General features: G+C 44.3%; 1 protein-coding gene across 2 annotated transcripts in view; it reads right to left on the bottom strand.

The window, feature by feature from the left end:
• PGBD5 (piggyBac transposable element derived 5) overlaps positions 1 to 13,605 on the bottom strand; it is a 73,154-nt gene extending 59,549 nt beyond the window's left edge. The window contains exon 1 of one of the 2 annotated variants that reach the window (XM_017817523.1): positions 13,161 to 13,605. In XM_017817523.1, the coding sequence (XP_017673012.1) occupies positions 13,161 to 13,593 (433 nt within the window). In that variant the 5' untranslated portion in view covers positions 13,594 to 13,605. The remainder of the gene's footprint in view (positions 1 to 13,160) is intronic. The other variant, XM_017817524.1, reaches the window with a different exon arrangement.
• Positions 13,606 to 13,866: the final 261 nt, after the last annotated feature.

Genomic DNA, 13,866 nt, shown 5'->3' with positions numbered 1-13,866 from the left:
AGGGGTACAATCTCAACAACAGCATTAACAGTGTCAAGTCCATTTTGTATTTCTAGAACCATTTCATATTCAGTACCCACTTTGACAGTACCAATTCAAAAATATCCATAGCTGAATATTTTAAATTCACCATCTGTCCCAGAAAGCAGGTAGGTGCTTGCACTACTATTTGCACTTGACATAGTTCAATGTGTTTTGAATTTACCCAGGTCTAAGTGGGATTGTAGGTCTAGGTACTTCTGGCTGTACTCACACCCCTCTTAACCAGAAACAGCCATGCCTTGTACACAAAGATCGAAAATGCTCTTTAACCAAATAAAAGGGAGATGAAGGGGAATAACGAGGAAGTGAAGCCAGAGTAATTTTCATGACAGACAGATTCATGATGACCTAGGTGTGTTTCAGCTGTTAGGGCAAGGATTTTGGCTTCATTCTGAAGGCAAATACTGAGGTTCATAAGAGACTAAGTTTCATGATTCTGAGGACAGGACATCAGAAGCTGCAATACCTGTATCACAGACAAGGACATAAAAAAATTCAAATCTTGGAGTTCAGTATATATTTTTGTTTCTCAAATACTTGGAGCCCCATAGCAAGAACATAAGTGAATCCATGTTCAAGGTAACATGTTAAGCTGTGAAAACAAAAACTTTCAAAGAGAAATAAGACCTTGGTGACTTTAACTTGCTACTCTGATCCCAATATTTCTCAAAGACTGAGTAGATTTTGGAGGGAAGACTAATCAAGGACATCAAGACAAATGCACAGTATTTGTATCATACACAGGTCACCTTAAAATCATTTTTAGTGGGAAAGCTTCTGGGATATGACTTACAGCAAAGCCAAATTTATCTGTTCTAGCTAGATACTTGTTAATTGGCAGCAGCAGGGATGAGTAAGAGTAATAATGTCTCCTGTTTATCCAGATCCTTGACTGCTAAAGGAGTTATCCGGCTAAAGGTAGGTGGCTTTGGGAGAGATTTTATTTCTTTTTTTACCAGGACATGGAACTAGAACCAAGTATATGCTCAAAACACAAACAAGGAATACTAGGCTGATCATCCTACTAGATAGTATTTGGATTTGTTGGCCAAAATAAATCTTACAAACCAAAAAGTTTTTTCTCTAATTATCTGCTCAAATCAGACACAATCTCTTATTCTGCAGAAGTGATACACACAATTGACTTCTAAAACAGTGGTTTTTTAAGTAGCATTAAGTAGGTTAGTTATCTTTTGTAGAGATAGTGACATATTAGTACCTTTGAACAAGGAACCATAAAACCTTACTTAGAAACCTGTGCAATTTGTCAACACAGAGTTGATCCTACACTGGAAAAGACAGGGAACTACTACTAGAAGAAGTAGGGGTGTATTCTTGCAAGGAAAGATTGTGAAAAAATCTGTTATTCTATTATTTTTAGCCTAGGAGGGGGAGAAGGAAAAAAAAGAGACAAAAACTAAGAGAAAGCTAAAAAAAACCCCACAATAAAACCCAAAAATCAAATGTCTTTAAATATATTTGAGGTAAATATCAGGGCAAAAAAGAAGACCGAAGTGCCAATAGTAGTCTTTGAAGATGAAATAATTTTGTAATGCTCACAAAGAAGTGAAGAAACAACCATCTGATACCCAGCCCGTGAACTGAAGACACATGAATATGGAGTAGACATTCTGTTGTCCTTTCTTGCTAAGACATCAGTTACACGGTCATCAGTTATTGCAGGCATCTGGACTAGGATTTAGCTGGGCCTTTTCCAGACCTGCGGTTGTCTTCCTCCATGCATCCATTCTCATGGTCTACAGAGGTTTATGTTGGGATTCAGTTGCAAGGAAGCTCTTTATATCTCAAAAAAGAGTCATAAACAAAGACATGTACAAACTTAGACCCCACTGGATGATACAGTAACTGCTTCCAGAGCGTAGCATTACTGATCTCCCAAATATGGATAGTGTCATATCAGGCATCCCTATCATAAGAAGATTAGTGCTTTTAACATAAAGAAGGAGCCTCAGAATAGGTCTTTTGAGTAGAGATACAAGGTTCATGAACACACAACTTATTACCATAGAAGTGAGGGTGGGAACAATACCCTAAGTAACCATCGTGTATGCCTGGACCACTTTACCTGGGCAAAGCGAAGGAGGTAGGTTCATCTTAACAGATCAGGTGGCCTTTTGCAAGCACACAGCTCTTTCTCATAAGCTACCACATTCCAACATACAACTTGCCACTAAAGCAGCTTCCCTAGTGTTTGCATTTATCTTAACCAACCTAAAACAAAGGAAAAGAGTGCTAGAGGGGACCTCAGGAAGTCCTTCAGCCCAAGGCCTCTATCCCCATTCAGCACACATACTGGAGTCAGTCTATTACAACAGATACAAAAGGTTAATGACACTTGTTCTTAGGTTTTCAGTGACACATTTCATCTTCTGCAGCCCTGCACTGTCTTAGAGTTTCTATCATGTCTGATTTAATTATCCCTCAATTTACACCCATTATTCCTTATACTCAGTTTTCAGAGCAGGTAAGGCAGATAATTCCCTTTCCTATAATAGCCCTTACTCATCCATACAGCCCCTTAGCTTTAAACCTGAATACTAAAAGGTGGCCAGGTGAGTAGAGTTTCTGCTTCTCAGTCCTTTCTCTTCACAGTTAATTGTGTGCTTCTCACCTGGGCTGGCGACACACACTCTCTCCTACATGGCAAACCAGTCTCATTGCAAGTCTTGTACACTCCGTTTAAATAGCTGGGGAGGATGTTCGCCTTTTCACAACAACATGACACTGAGTCACACTTGTCTGGTGTTCAGCTTCAATGTCCAGTTCTCTTTTGTCCTAGACAGTTCTTCTCCCTCATTTTCCATTTCTGCTGTTAGTCACTGCTGCCTTCACACTAAGCATTTCCCTCTTGCACCATGCCCTCATGGCCCCCACACCAGGTTATTCCAGGCTATGAAGAACCTTGGAAATTCCCAGCTTGTTCTCCAGTGTACATGGAGTCACTTCCAACTTCATGCTATCAAAACATTTAATAAACAAATTCAATAACCAGAGCTTCATTCAGGAAGGAACTTTCAAATTCTCAAATAAAAATAAAAATAAAAATAAAAATTCTTCCATCAGAACATTTAAGCTTTTGCCAGATTCTTATGAGACACATTTTTGGAGATGCTGGGCCAGACATACCCAATTCAAATGGAGACAAACAGGCATTTGCCATTATGACAATTTTAGTGAGAATACCTGACAGGGACTAGATAGTATTTATTCAATCAGAGGTTTCTGCATCTGCCTGCTTCTCCCCACTATATATTTCAATCTCTGCAATGTTTGTAGTGTAACACAAAGCACAATGTGAAACTCGGAGCTGGTACTGCAGAGATAATTCCTGCCTTAAGAATTCAGCACAGAAAACAAGGCAGTAAGTCTGTCATGGAATGCAGTGACCAGGGTGGGCCTCTGCAAGGCTCAGCAAGCTCCTAATTTTGCACAACTGCTTCACGCACCAAAACCACCACAAGCTGGTACTTTGTTTCATACATGAAAAATAAACACCAAAGGTAATTTCAACCAAAAGGAGCTTGCAGTGCACCTATGAAACAGAAAGACTGTACTATCTGCCAGTCACCCTGTGGAACCAGCCAGGCTCTCCACAGTTGAGGGAATGGCTGGCTACCAACAGCCTGAGCTGTACAGACAGAACACAGAGAACCCAGAGCCATTGGGAAGGGGGTTAGAAGGACGGTCCAACTGAGCACTGACAAATTCCTTCTGAACATCTTTTTTGTGGAAAAGACATTATAGAAAGTAATGGCTTTTGCCAAGGAGTTTGTTTTAAGGAGCTGCTGCCAGTGCCCCAAGGTCACCACCATGCCTGACTGTCCCTACCTGGCCCTCCTGGCCCAGGTCCCCATGGTCAGCCCTCCAGGGCATCAGCCCCCACCCCATGAGGGCCAGGCTGCAGTTTGGCACAGCCCTGCCCAGCCATGGGCCCCACCAAGCCAGGCCCACCCATGCCCACATCCTGACCCAGCCTCGGCCTGTCCCCAGGGAGGTGCCCAGTGCCTAGGGCTGCCTCAGTGCCCTTGGTTGTAATTGTCCTGCTGGGGTGGTAGGATGGGCCCTGGCTGCCAAGCCCTGCTCTGACAGACCCCCCAGGGGAGCCCCCATAGCACCCTGCCTGTAGGGAGCCCCCACACCCCACAGGACACAATGACAGGGGGCTGCTGTAGAGGTTTGACAAGCTGTTTTAGACCACCTCTAATGTCAGTTTAAATGTGAGTCATTACCCAGTAGTACAGAAGCAGATACAGAAAGGCCTTTTTTGAGAGATCATTCCTTATTCATCAACTACAACCCCATCAAGTGGAAAGAGCATGATGTCATTTACTCCAAAACCCATCACTCTTTTCCCAGTGGGGGAGGTTTCTGATATGCTTAAAGCCACCTCCCTTCTTTAAAGACCCTTAAAAGAAAGGACTGAAACTATTTGCAACAATGTTAGCCCCATGAAAATAGCTACATATCACTTAAACACATCCCAAATTTTAATGCTTAATGTCTTTTCATCTCAAAGCCAGTGACAAGAGGGAATTCATGCAGATCTCACAAGTGTAAACCTTCAAACACTATTTTGCTTCATCTCAAACCAACCAAAAACTATGTAAAAGGACAAGTTTAGAAGCAAGGAGTAACTATAATGGCCAAAAAATAAGAAAAAGTCTTCAGTTTAAGGTCTCATTTAGTGATCCTGTTCAGGAATACAGTCCAGCAAGCTACAAGTCCTTTGAAAAGCTAAATAAGAATTTATATCCACATATGTATTTATATCCATAATGTAACATATCCACCAAGACAGATGTAAGAGCATCTTGCATTTTTCATGATCATCTTGGGAATATCTCACCTCAAACCAAACGTGGTTCATTTTTACTCATCTGCTACAGCAAGAGGTTTATGAACCACCACTCTATCTCTGGGAAGGGCTGGCCTCCTCTTCCCTGCAGTCCAGTTGATCTGTTTACCCTGTACTGGGGCAGAACAAGTAAAACCAGATCCTCGTCCCAAACGCTCTAAGTTATATGGCTTTATGAAAAGCAGGTCCTGCTTGATCAACCTGATCTCCTCCTGTGACAAGGTGACCTGCTGAGTGAATGTCGTGGGTTGAGGTGGCTGAACATGATCCAGCAGTGTGTCCACGTAGCCAAGAAGACCAATGGCATCCTGGCTTGTATAAGCAATAGTGTTGCCAGCAGGATGATGCCTTAAGCCCCTATTAGTTTCTTATTTTTCTAATTTTGTAAGCTTTAAAAGTTTTATAAGAAGTAGAAGCAGCAGCCCTTGTTCCCTCACCCTGTAGCACAAGTAGTTTACACATTCCTCAACCCTCTTACCCCATTCCATGCTCCCCATATCAATGCTACCCCTGAATTCAGTAGAGATGTTTAGTCTTTTGTCAAGGCAAGGCCTATGCTGTTTAGAGAACACTCATATCTTGGCCTGAACAACAGAACACAGTCAAGAACTAGGTGACCGTGTACCCTTTGTGCTCTCAGGATGATGAGAATGATGAAGAGGGGGTCCTGAAATACACCCCAGACTCAATTCCCAGGAGGTGGGCCCGGGGTGGACCAGAGCAAAGGCTACTGGGTGGAAACACTTGGGATTGGACAGATAGTATTATAAAATGTAACATCTCAGGCACAGCCGGCCTGCATCCTGTAACATCTATGCTTCGGCACAAATTAAACCCTTTCCTTATCTCACCCTCAATTAACTGCTCCGGAGTTTTTTTTCTTTTAGCCTCAGCACAGGCATCAAGGACCAGGGCAGTGATTGTCCCTCTATACTCAGCACTGGTGAGGCCTCACCTCAAGTCCTGTGTTCAGTTTCAGTCTCCTCACTACAAGAAGGACATTGAGGTGCTGGAGTGGGTCCAGAAAAGGGCAGTGGAGCTGGTGAAGGGTCTGGAGCACAAGTCTTATGAGGAGCAGCTGAGGGAGCTGGAGTTGTTTAGCCTAGAGAAAAGGAGGCTCAGGGGGACCTTATCAGTCTCTACAACTACCTGAAAGGAGGGGGTAGCCAGGTGGGCGTTGGTCTCTTCTCCCAGGTAACTAGTGACAGGATGAGAGGAAGTGACCTCAAATTGCACCAGGGGAGGTTTAGATTAGAAACTAGGAAATTTTTTTTCATGGAAAGTGTTGTAAAGCATTGGAACAGACTGCCCAGGGAAGTGGTGGAGTCACCAACCCTGCAAATGTTCAAAAAACTTGTGAATATGGCATTTGAGGACATGGTTTAATGGTGAACGTAGTGGTGGTACTGGGTTGACAGTTGGACTTGATGATTTTAAAGGTCATTTCCAACCATAACAATTCCATGATCCTATATGCCTACGTGCATACATGTATGAGTTTCAATACATACAACCTCTTCAAAGTAGTTTTTCCGGGCATGAACTGACATGATTACCATTTTCCAAGGCCCTGTATCAGCAGAGTGCATCCAGGAGCTGACAGTACCATGACATCAGTGGGAATAGCTACACACTCACAGCTACATGCTGACCCCAGACTGCACACCTACAAGTGCTACCCACTTGGAAGTTAGCCAGCATCTACTACCTTTCCAAAAAAAGCAGATATGATCAGATTTTCCACGACGGTGAATTTTGCAAGCAACTTAAGAAGAGGAAGATATTCACATTTTTTGCTTCAATTTAATCTTTCATACACACCCACCTCCCTGCCATATGTAATCAGAAATGAATCACAGTTATAAACAGTAGCTGCTTTATGTCTTTTTTCTGCTTTTTCTTCACTAGAAATAACACTTCCATTTGTACCCACTGTATCTTTTATGTCAGTCCAGTAATCTTCCCGTCCAATACACAGCTAATTCCCCCATCCATACAGAGGTACATGATATTCTTGGCTTCTGTATCTCCTGTTTATCCCCCTCTGACATGATTTTTGCATCCTTACAGTGTGCCCCATCAACTACTCTTCAACTTGCCCAGTTCGCAGCTGCAAACAAAGTTACAGCTTTGTATTGCTTGCTGAATAGAAGTTGCTTGGTTTTTTTCTCTGTCCTTCCTAATAGCAAGTATAGTTTGTCAATACAGGTCATGTGAATCCCTCATGTTATCCAAGAAAGCAGAATCAAGAGCATGTTTTCTATCACGTGACATTAATATTAGTTGTTTTCACAGAAAATACAATGATAATCCAGGAGTAATTTATAGAGAGACAAAATAAGCACAGGAGCTTTCCAAGCCTATTTCCCCGCAATCTATTGACAAGGAACTCTGGCTTAATTTTTTAAAGTCCTACTCAGCTATGTGTTTGTTCATTTTCAAACAGAGCCAGTGACTGATTAACATGCTGTTCTTTAAGGAATATGAAGTGGGATATTGGATAAGCTCCTAAAAAGGATGCCTTGCCACAAGGAAGCGAGACATCAAACAGTAGTATTCTCACGCACTTGTCTTAGCCATGCATTCCTTTTGAGTCCACCTGTTCTGTTTTCTAACAACATGCCCGATTTTTAACAGTACTCAGAAGAAAGAGGTATTTCAGTGATTATACTCCACTGACCTCTAGTTAGGATGTGTAATTATTTCCATGATTACCTTCCCTTTGGGAAGTACCTTGTATTTCTAAACTGCTAAATTCATCTAACTCCAAAATTTTAGAAGCTTGAACACAGGAGAGAAACAAAACACCTATATAAACAAGAACACCTAAGAGACATTTCCAGATTCTTTTAAGTGTGTGGCATCCAGGACAACTTCCTGTGACCTAGCAGTCTATATAGAGTTATCAAATCAACTCCACTATTAGCATCCTCATTAGACTCAGCAGAGAGGCTGACTTGCTCTCTAGATTGACTTAAAGGTATGCAGACAAGGAAATTGTTCGCTGTACGGTTTCTGGGATGTCGACAAAAGGACATGAGTGGCTGCAGGAACTGATCTACTTCTTTTAAATGACCCCATCAATAGCTGCAAGGAGAAAAGACTCATTTTATGCAGTAAAAGATCTAGGAGTAAATATGCTTTTTCTCTGTGAAAGGTTAGATGGTGTCTATGGAGAAGACCTTGATCTGCAGTGCTTACAGACTTTCATATCTCAAGTACTGACCAAAACACACTCTCTTCATAAAAGCAGAGAAGAACAGGTTTGGGTTTTTTTCTGTGAAGTTTATCTACACACTCAGGTATTCCCCAAATGCATGTTTAATAGCAGAGGTATGGGGAAAAGGAAGAAGGGAACACAGATAGCTAAGTTGCACTACATTTTAGAATCAATAAGGCTGTCACAGGTACTTTGTTCACTTCAGTCATGACGGTAGCAGGAAAATGTGCTCTAAAGTCAGTAAAGCCTCCTGAAAGGCACATCTAGGTTTTGTAAGACATAGAAAATATTAAGCCTTTGCATAATTCACTTATTTAGCAAAACTTCAAGCCTTTAAGTCATCCTATAAAGGTTTTGCAAAGTAGAAATGTACATCCTTGGGACATATTTATCATATCCTCCTAGAAGTGTTGTGATACTGTCATTATAAGTAATTTCTAATTAGAATGTAAGAACAGATTATACAGATATGTCTTTTTTCCCAGTATGGTTATGCAAGTCAAAAGTAGCTAAGTTCTCTGATGACATAATTAAGCAAGAACAAGTCACATCTATGTCACTTTATCCACTTACAGACAGAGAATTTGGCCCAGATGTTTCTGAAGCAGAATTTGCCATAAGTGACTAAGAAGCTTTCATACTTTTTTTTCCTCTAGAATCTTTAGATATTGACATCAATATAGTAAGACTAAAACCTTCAGATTCTATGCTGGACTTGAACCAATTCACCACAACTATTAGGTGGTAGTATGTATATGTCCCTCTTTTATGGCCCAGCCTGACCCAAGAGCTCTTCCTCCAGGTTTCTTGCTGCTGGAATGCTGCCTTCCCATCTGCCTGTCCATGCTCTTGAACTAAAATCTACTTTAAATATTTGCTTAAACCTCTTCAAGATGGCAAGATTGCTAAACATAGTCTGTGTGACCTCTTCCTGAGAGCATGCTGTTCTACCAGAGCATGTTCTTCAAAGGTGGTAACTTACGGCACATTTAATGTTTCGGAGAAATACTTTGGAAATCCATAAAAGCTACTTTCACTCTCTAAATGCAACTCAAAGAGAAGCTGCTATGGTCTTTGAACAAGGAACATTCTTAACATTTTGTCCTTGGGTATAGGCTTAAGAATAGGGTTTGGAGGGCATAGAAAATGAAGGAAACAGTAGCACTAATTGCCCATAACTTTGAGGACTTCAACATTAACTTTAGCTTAGGCTTTCCTGCTATTGTTGCCACCTTAAAGCATAACAATAACATAACGGCCTAACAGTAAACAAGTGCTCCTACATCTGAGGTCAAATTCTCTGGTCGCTGAACTACATGGATATAGGAACCATTGGATCCTAGGAAGAAAACACCAGCTAACTCAAATCAGGAAAATCAAGGAGCAGCAATACCAGGATATTTGCACCTTTTAAGACCTCCACAACCAGAGACCAGAACCAATACTGCCTCTATCTATTACCAAACAGTTCCTGGTCAGATTACTGAGCTAACAAGGGAAAGCATCACCCAGAGCCACCCAGCCACCCTACTCCTGAAGGAAGAGCACACCAATTAAATCTGAGGCAGGAGCGACCAGAAATGAAGTGTTTGCATTGAGTTGCTGGCATATACTAGCTTGTAATAGTTGTTGCTTGCTCGCTCTCTCTCTAGTTCAATTATGCTTTCCCTATCCTAGCAGCAGTTTGTTCTCTTATTCTTTTGCACTCTACAACCAGCTCAATAACCTTGGATCCAACATTAGATCATGGATGCCATCAGCCTTTCAAACACACACAGTAACCTACTGTAGCCAGGAGCTCTTTGTGAAGGAAAGGCATTTCAGCAACTGCCTCCAAGATCTCCTATCCATTACTGATATCCCAGTACTTCAGAACTCACATTACTGCTTTAATATTTGTGACAGGCAATTGTTCCTCAATCTGTTTTAATTAGAACTACACAGTGCCACAAGTTACCAGTTTAAAAATCAGGGCACCACAATATGGTTGGGATTTTTCTCAGCAACTAAAAGAATGATTTCGCAGACTAGCTTAACTTGAAATAACACAAAGTGCCAGCAAGCCATCTGTTCTAACCTCTGTGTTAAAGTTAACAGCTATTTTGGATTTCAACAAAGGAAGTCAGCTACAGCTATTAATGCTGGTTTGTTTTGGTTTTTTTTCCCCCCATGGAGTCTAAGTACCCACTATTTTTATTAAATGGAACAGGAACAACAGTAACTGGAGATCCCTGAAGAAGGGGCAGAAAACAAAAATCTGGGACACAAACAGCACTGTGTTGCATTGCAATGCCAGTGACTTATCTCCTCACACATAAGTCAAGTCAGACCTTTCTCAGTTTGTCAGAACCTGCCACACAAGGAAGGCAGGCGTCACCATGAATACACGCAGTGACTGACTGCAGATTGAGGACATACTGAACCATCTAACACACTGCCAGCAGCCCCCAGCACATCTGGGTCTCTAGTATATTTTTGGGACGAAGTATCAGTTAGCCTGTCTGTGCTCAAGATTAAATCTAGGGACGGATACAATCCTTTTTAAAGACATAAGTTTAACACTGAGACTTGGAAGGGAAAGGCAGTATTAAGTAATTTATTCAAAAGGTAAAAAAGAAGTTATAGTGTTTTCTACTTGTAGTTAAAAAGACCATGAGTTTTCTAAGTGGGTCTTTATTTTTTCTCATGGGAGCTTTAGCTCATTCTCATTAACTAACTTAAATCTTTTCTTGCCCCACACCGTCCCTTTCATGAAGGGGCAGTCTCCCAAACCAGAAGTTGACAGTAGCTTTGATCCTAATCTGATTCAAGGATTTATTTCCAGCATCAATGGGGCTGAAGTCTCATGAGACATTTGTCTTCTGGCGTCAGATGATATCAAGTACTTGCTACTAGGCAAACCTTGAGATTTTGACCAAAAGGCCAAACTCTGAAATTTTGATGCTAACCAAAGATATTTTTTATCTCAATCTCATGTAAACCTCTTCCTTTTAATCTCAGAACCTAGAAAGAAAGCATTTTACATCCAGCATATTTGAACTGAGAATACAGACTTGTCAGTGCTCTGTCTGACCCCATATTTCTTGCTTGTACTCCATTAGGGACTGAAAGACATGCTGTCACTGCAAAGAACAGCTGTCTTCACCTCAGTGGAGACCTTTTCCTCAGGATGTATGAATCCAAACTTTTGGGTCAGAACAGTGTCCAATGAAGCAACAAGGGTGCCAGTACAAGTATGTTTAGCATGACTCCAGTGATGATATCTGCATGGTTTAAAGCAGTCAATCTACAAACTAGAATTACAAGAGCTCAGTTATATGCAATGCAGTAGTTTCCACAGCTTAAAATATGAGCAGTCAAAAATAAAAATATCACAAAGGGTACATGTTTCACATATATCAAATCACGACACTAACTGAACTTCCGCCAAACCAAATCACCGTGCTATGAAGAACAAGCAGCATCTATCATCACGATCAACAGAATGAAAGGGCAGCAGCAACCTCTTCTCCATCTATTATTACCAGGGGAAATATTCACAGCAATATACATACACTTTCCTCACAAAACATCTATATTATTTCTGTCAACCATAAATCTGACTCCTTTATTTCAAAGGAAACATGAATTCCAAGATTAACAGGTCACCAACTCAATTCTTTTCCAAACCAGTATTAAAACAGTAATCCCAATTCTGTGTTAAAAAGGATATTACTATAAAGTAATGATATGAAGAAATAAGCCATCAAAGGCAGAGAAATTAAATGAAAATTGATGCTGAAATAGCATCACACCATGAAGCTTATGGTCCAAAACCTCATCTTAGATATGCTTATGAATAAGAACCTTCAATAAAACCTAGGAGTTCTTTACAGAGGTACCTAACGGTGATTTTTAAACGTTTTACAGGGTCTACCTATTTCTAGAGGTAGATAGCTTTTATCTGCACATTTGTCAGAAACGCAACTGAACTTTCTCTGGGCTCCAGTGCTAGTTCCACCTTCCTCCCTCATCCCAAGCTGCTTCCTCAGATAGGTTTCTGCCTGCCCCATTGCACAAATTTCAGCACACTACTCCTCAGCATTTATTTTCAACAGCAAAATGAGGGAATTAAACACTACTGAAAAAAAGCAAAGACAAGCAACCTTAGGCCAGGCAAACTGTCGATTCAATTGACAGCAATCATCACATCCTATTCTCAGATGCAAATGCTGAATTTCACATCCCAGCTCTTCATAGCCATTAACCGCTTTTTTGCAATGCCTTGCTGCTCTACTGCACAGTCAACTTGGCTGTCGAGGCCTGCAGAGAGATATGTTATAATGGCTCTCCTGGCAAACCAGTGGTGCAGCTCTCCACACCAGCCAGTCCACGGAGATCTCCGTGCTGTGCACTGCTACTGCACGCCACGCCGTGTCATTTCACCACTCTCTTGGTATTTGCTCTGCCCAAAAGCCACACTAGAAGGGTTAAGGTCAGGGACGGCTGCAGAGAACACCTTGCAACCAGGGGGAATCCCAGTCTCATTTCCAGAGCCCGTCTGCACAGCGCAGGGCAGGTCACCCGCAGCGCCCTGACCAGCGGCTTTCCCCACCCGAGAGTGGGGACGAGGAGCCACCCGCGAACCGGAGCAGAGACACAGCGGGGGCCTGGGCACCCCATTCTGTCTCTTCTCGCGGCGGACCCGGCGCTGCCGGGCTTGGGGCACGGCCACAGCCCCACCGGGGAGGGGATGGCTGTGACTAAGCACACGCGGCCTCTCCTCGCCCTCCCACTCGCGTGGGCACCAGCGGCCGGACGGGGGGGCCGCTCCCGGGAAGGGACCGGGCAGGAGGCACCTGCCGTCTCCCGCCCCCGCGGCCGGACAGCAGCCCAGGCCGGCAGCCGAGCCCACGGGGCTTTCCGTCCCACGGCTGCGCCGCGACCCGAACGCGAGGGCCGCGCTCCGGGCACCCCGCACGGGCACCTCAGTGGCCGCCCACGCTCGCCGCCCCCGGCCCCGGCAGCCTGCCCTCCTCGTACCGCTGCCATCCTTGAAGGGAGGGGGTGGGACGTCTCGTAGCGATCGGGTCCAGCCCCCCTTCTCCGCTTCCTCCTCCTCCTCCTCCATAGGGCCGGGGCCGCCCGGGACGGCGCTGCCGCCGCAGACCTGCCGCTGCCGCCGCCGCTCCGCCGGTGTGGCCGCCGCCCGGGGAGAGCGGCGCCGGGCCGCCCTGCCCCGCGGGCTTGGCGCCCCCGGGCGCCCCTCGTCCTCCTCGTCGTCCTCCTCGTCCTGGGAAGAGGCGGCGGAGCGGGAGTCGGCCGAGGTGCTGTAGAAGGGGTTCCCGCTGCTATCTTGGCCCGACTCCCCGAAGACGTCGTCGGAGATCTGCAGGCTCTCGTAGCGGGATCGGGCCGCCTCCAGCAGAGACAGCGCCTTCCTGCGCGCCGGCCCGCCGCCGCCCTCCGCCATCATCTCGGCCGCCGCCAGCAGCCGCCCGCGCTCCCCTCGGCCCGGCTCGGTCGGGTCCTGCGGCCGCAGGCAGCAGCCCAGCAGTAGGAGCGGCTCGGGCACGGCGGCGGGCAGGCAGCGAGTCGGGGAAGCCCCGCCGCCGCCGCCGGGGCTGAGCCCTGCCTCCCGCTCCCGCCCGCACCACCCGCCCCTGTGTGTGTGCAGGGACATGGGGGGAAGGAGCCAGCTCAACATCTCCAAGTACCACATCCAGCCAATTGCCGCGGCACTCCGCGC

Source organism: Lepidothrix coronata, unplaced genomic scaffold (genome assembly GCF_001604755.1).
Source record: "Lepidothrix coronata isolate B3197 unplaced genomic scaffold, Lepidothrix_coronata-1.0 Scaffold61, whole genome shotgun sequence".
NCBI lineage: Eukaryota > Metazoa > Chordata > Aves > Passeriformes > Pipridae > Lepidothrix > Lepidothrix coronata.
Note: the sequence above shows the minus strand (reverse complement) of the source record. Positions and strands in the feature narration are given on the sequence as shown.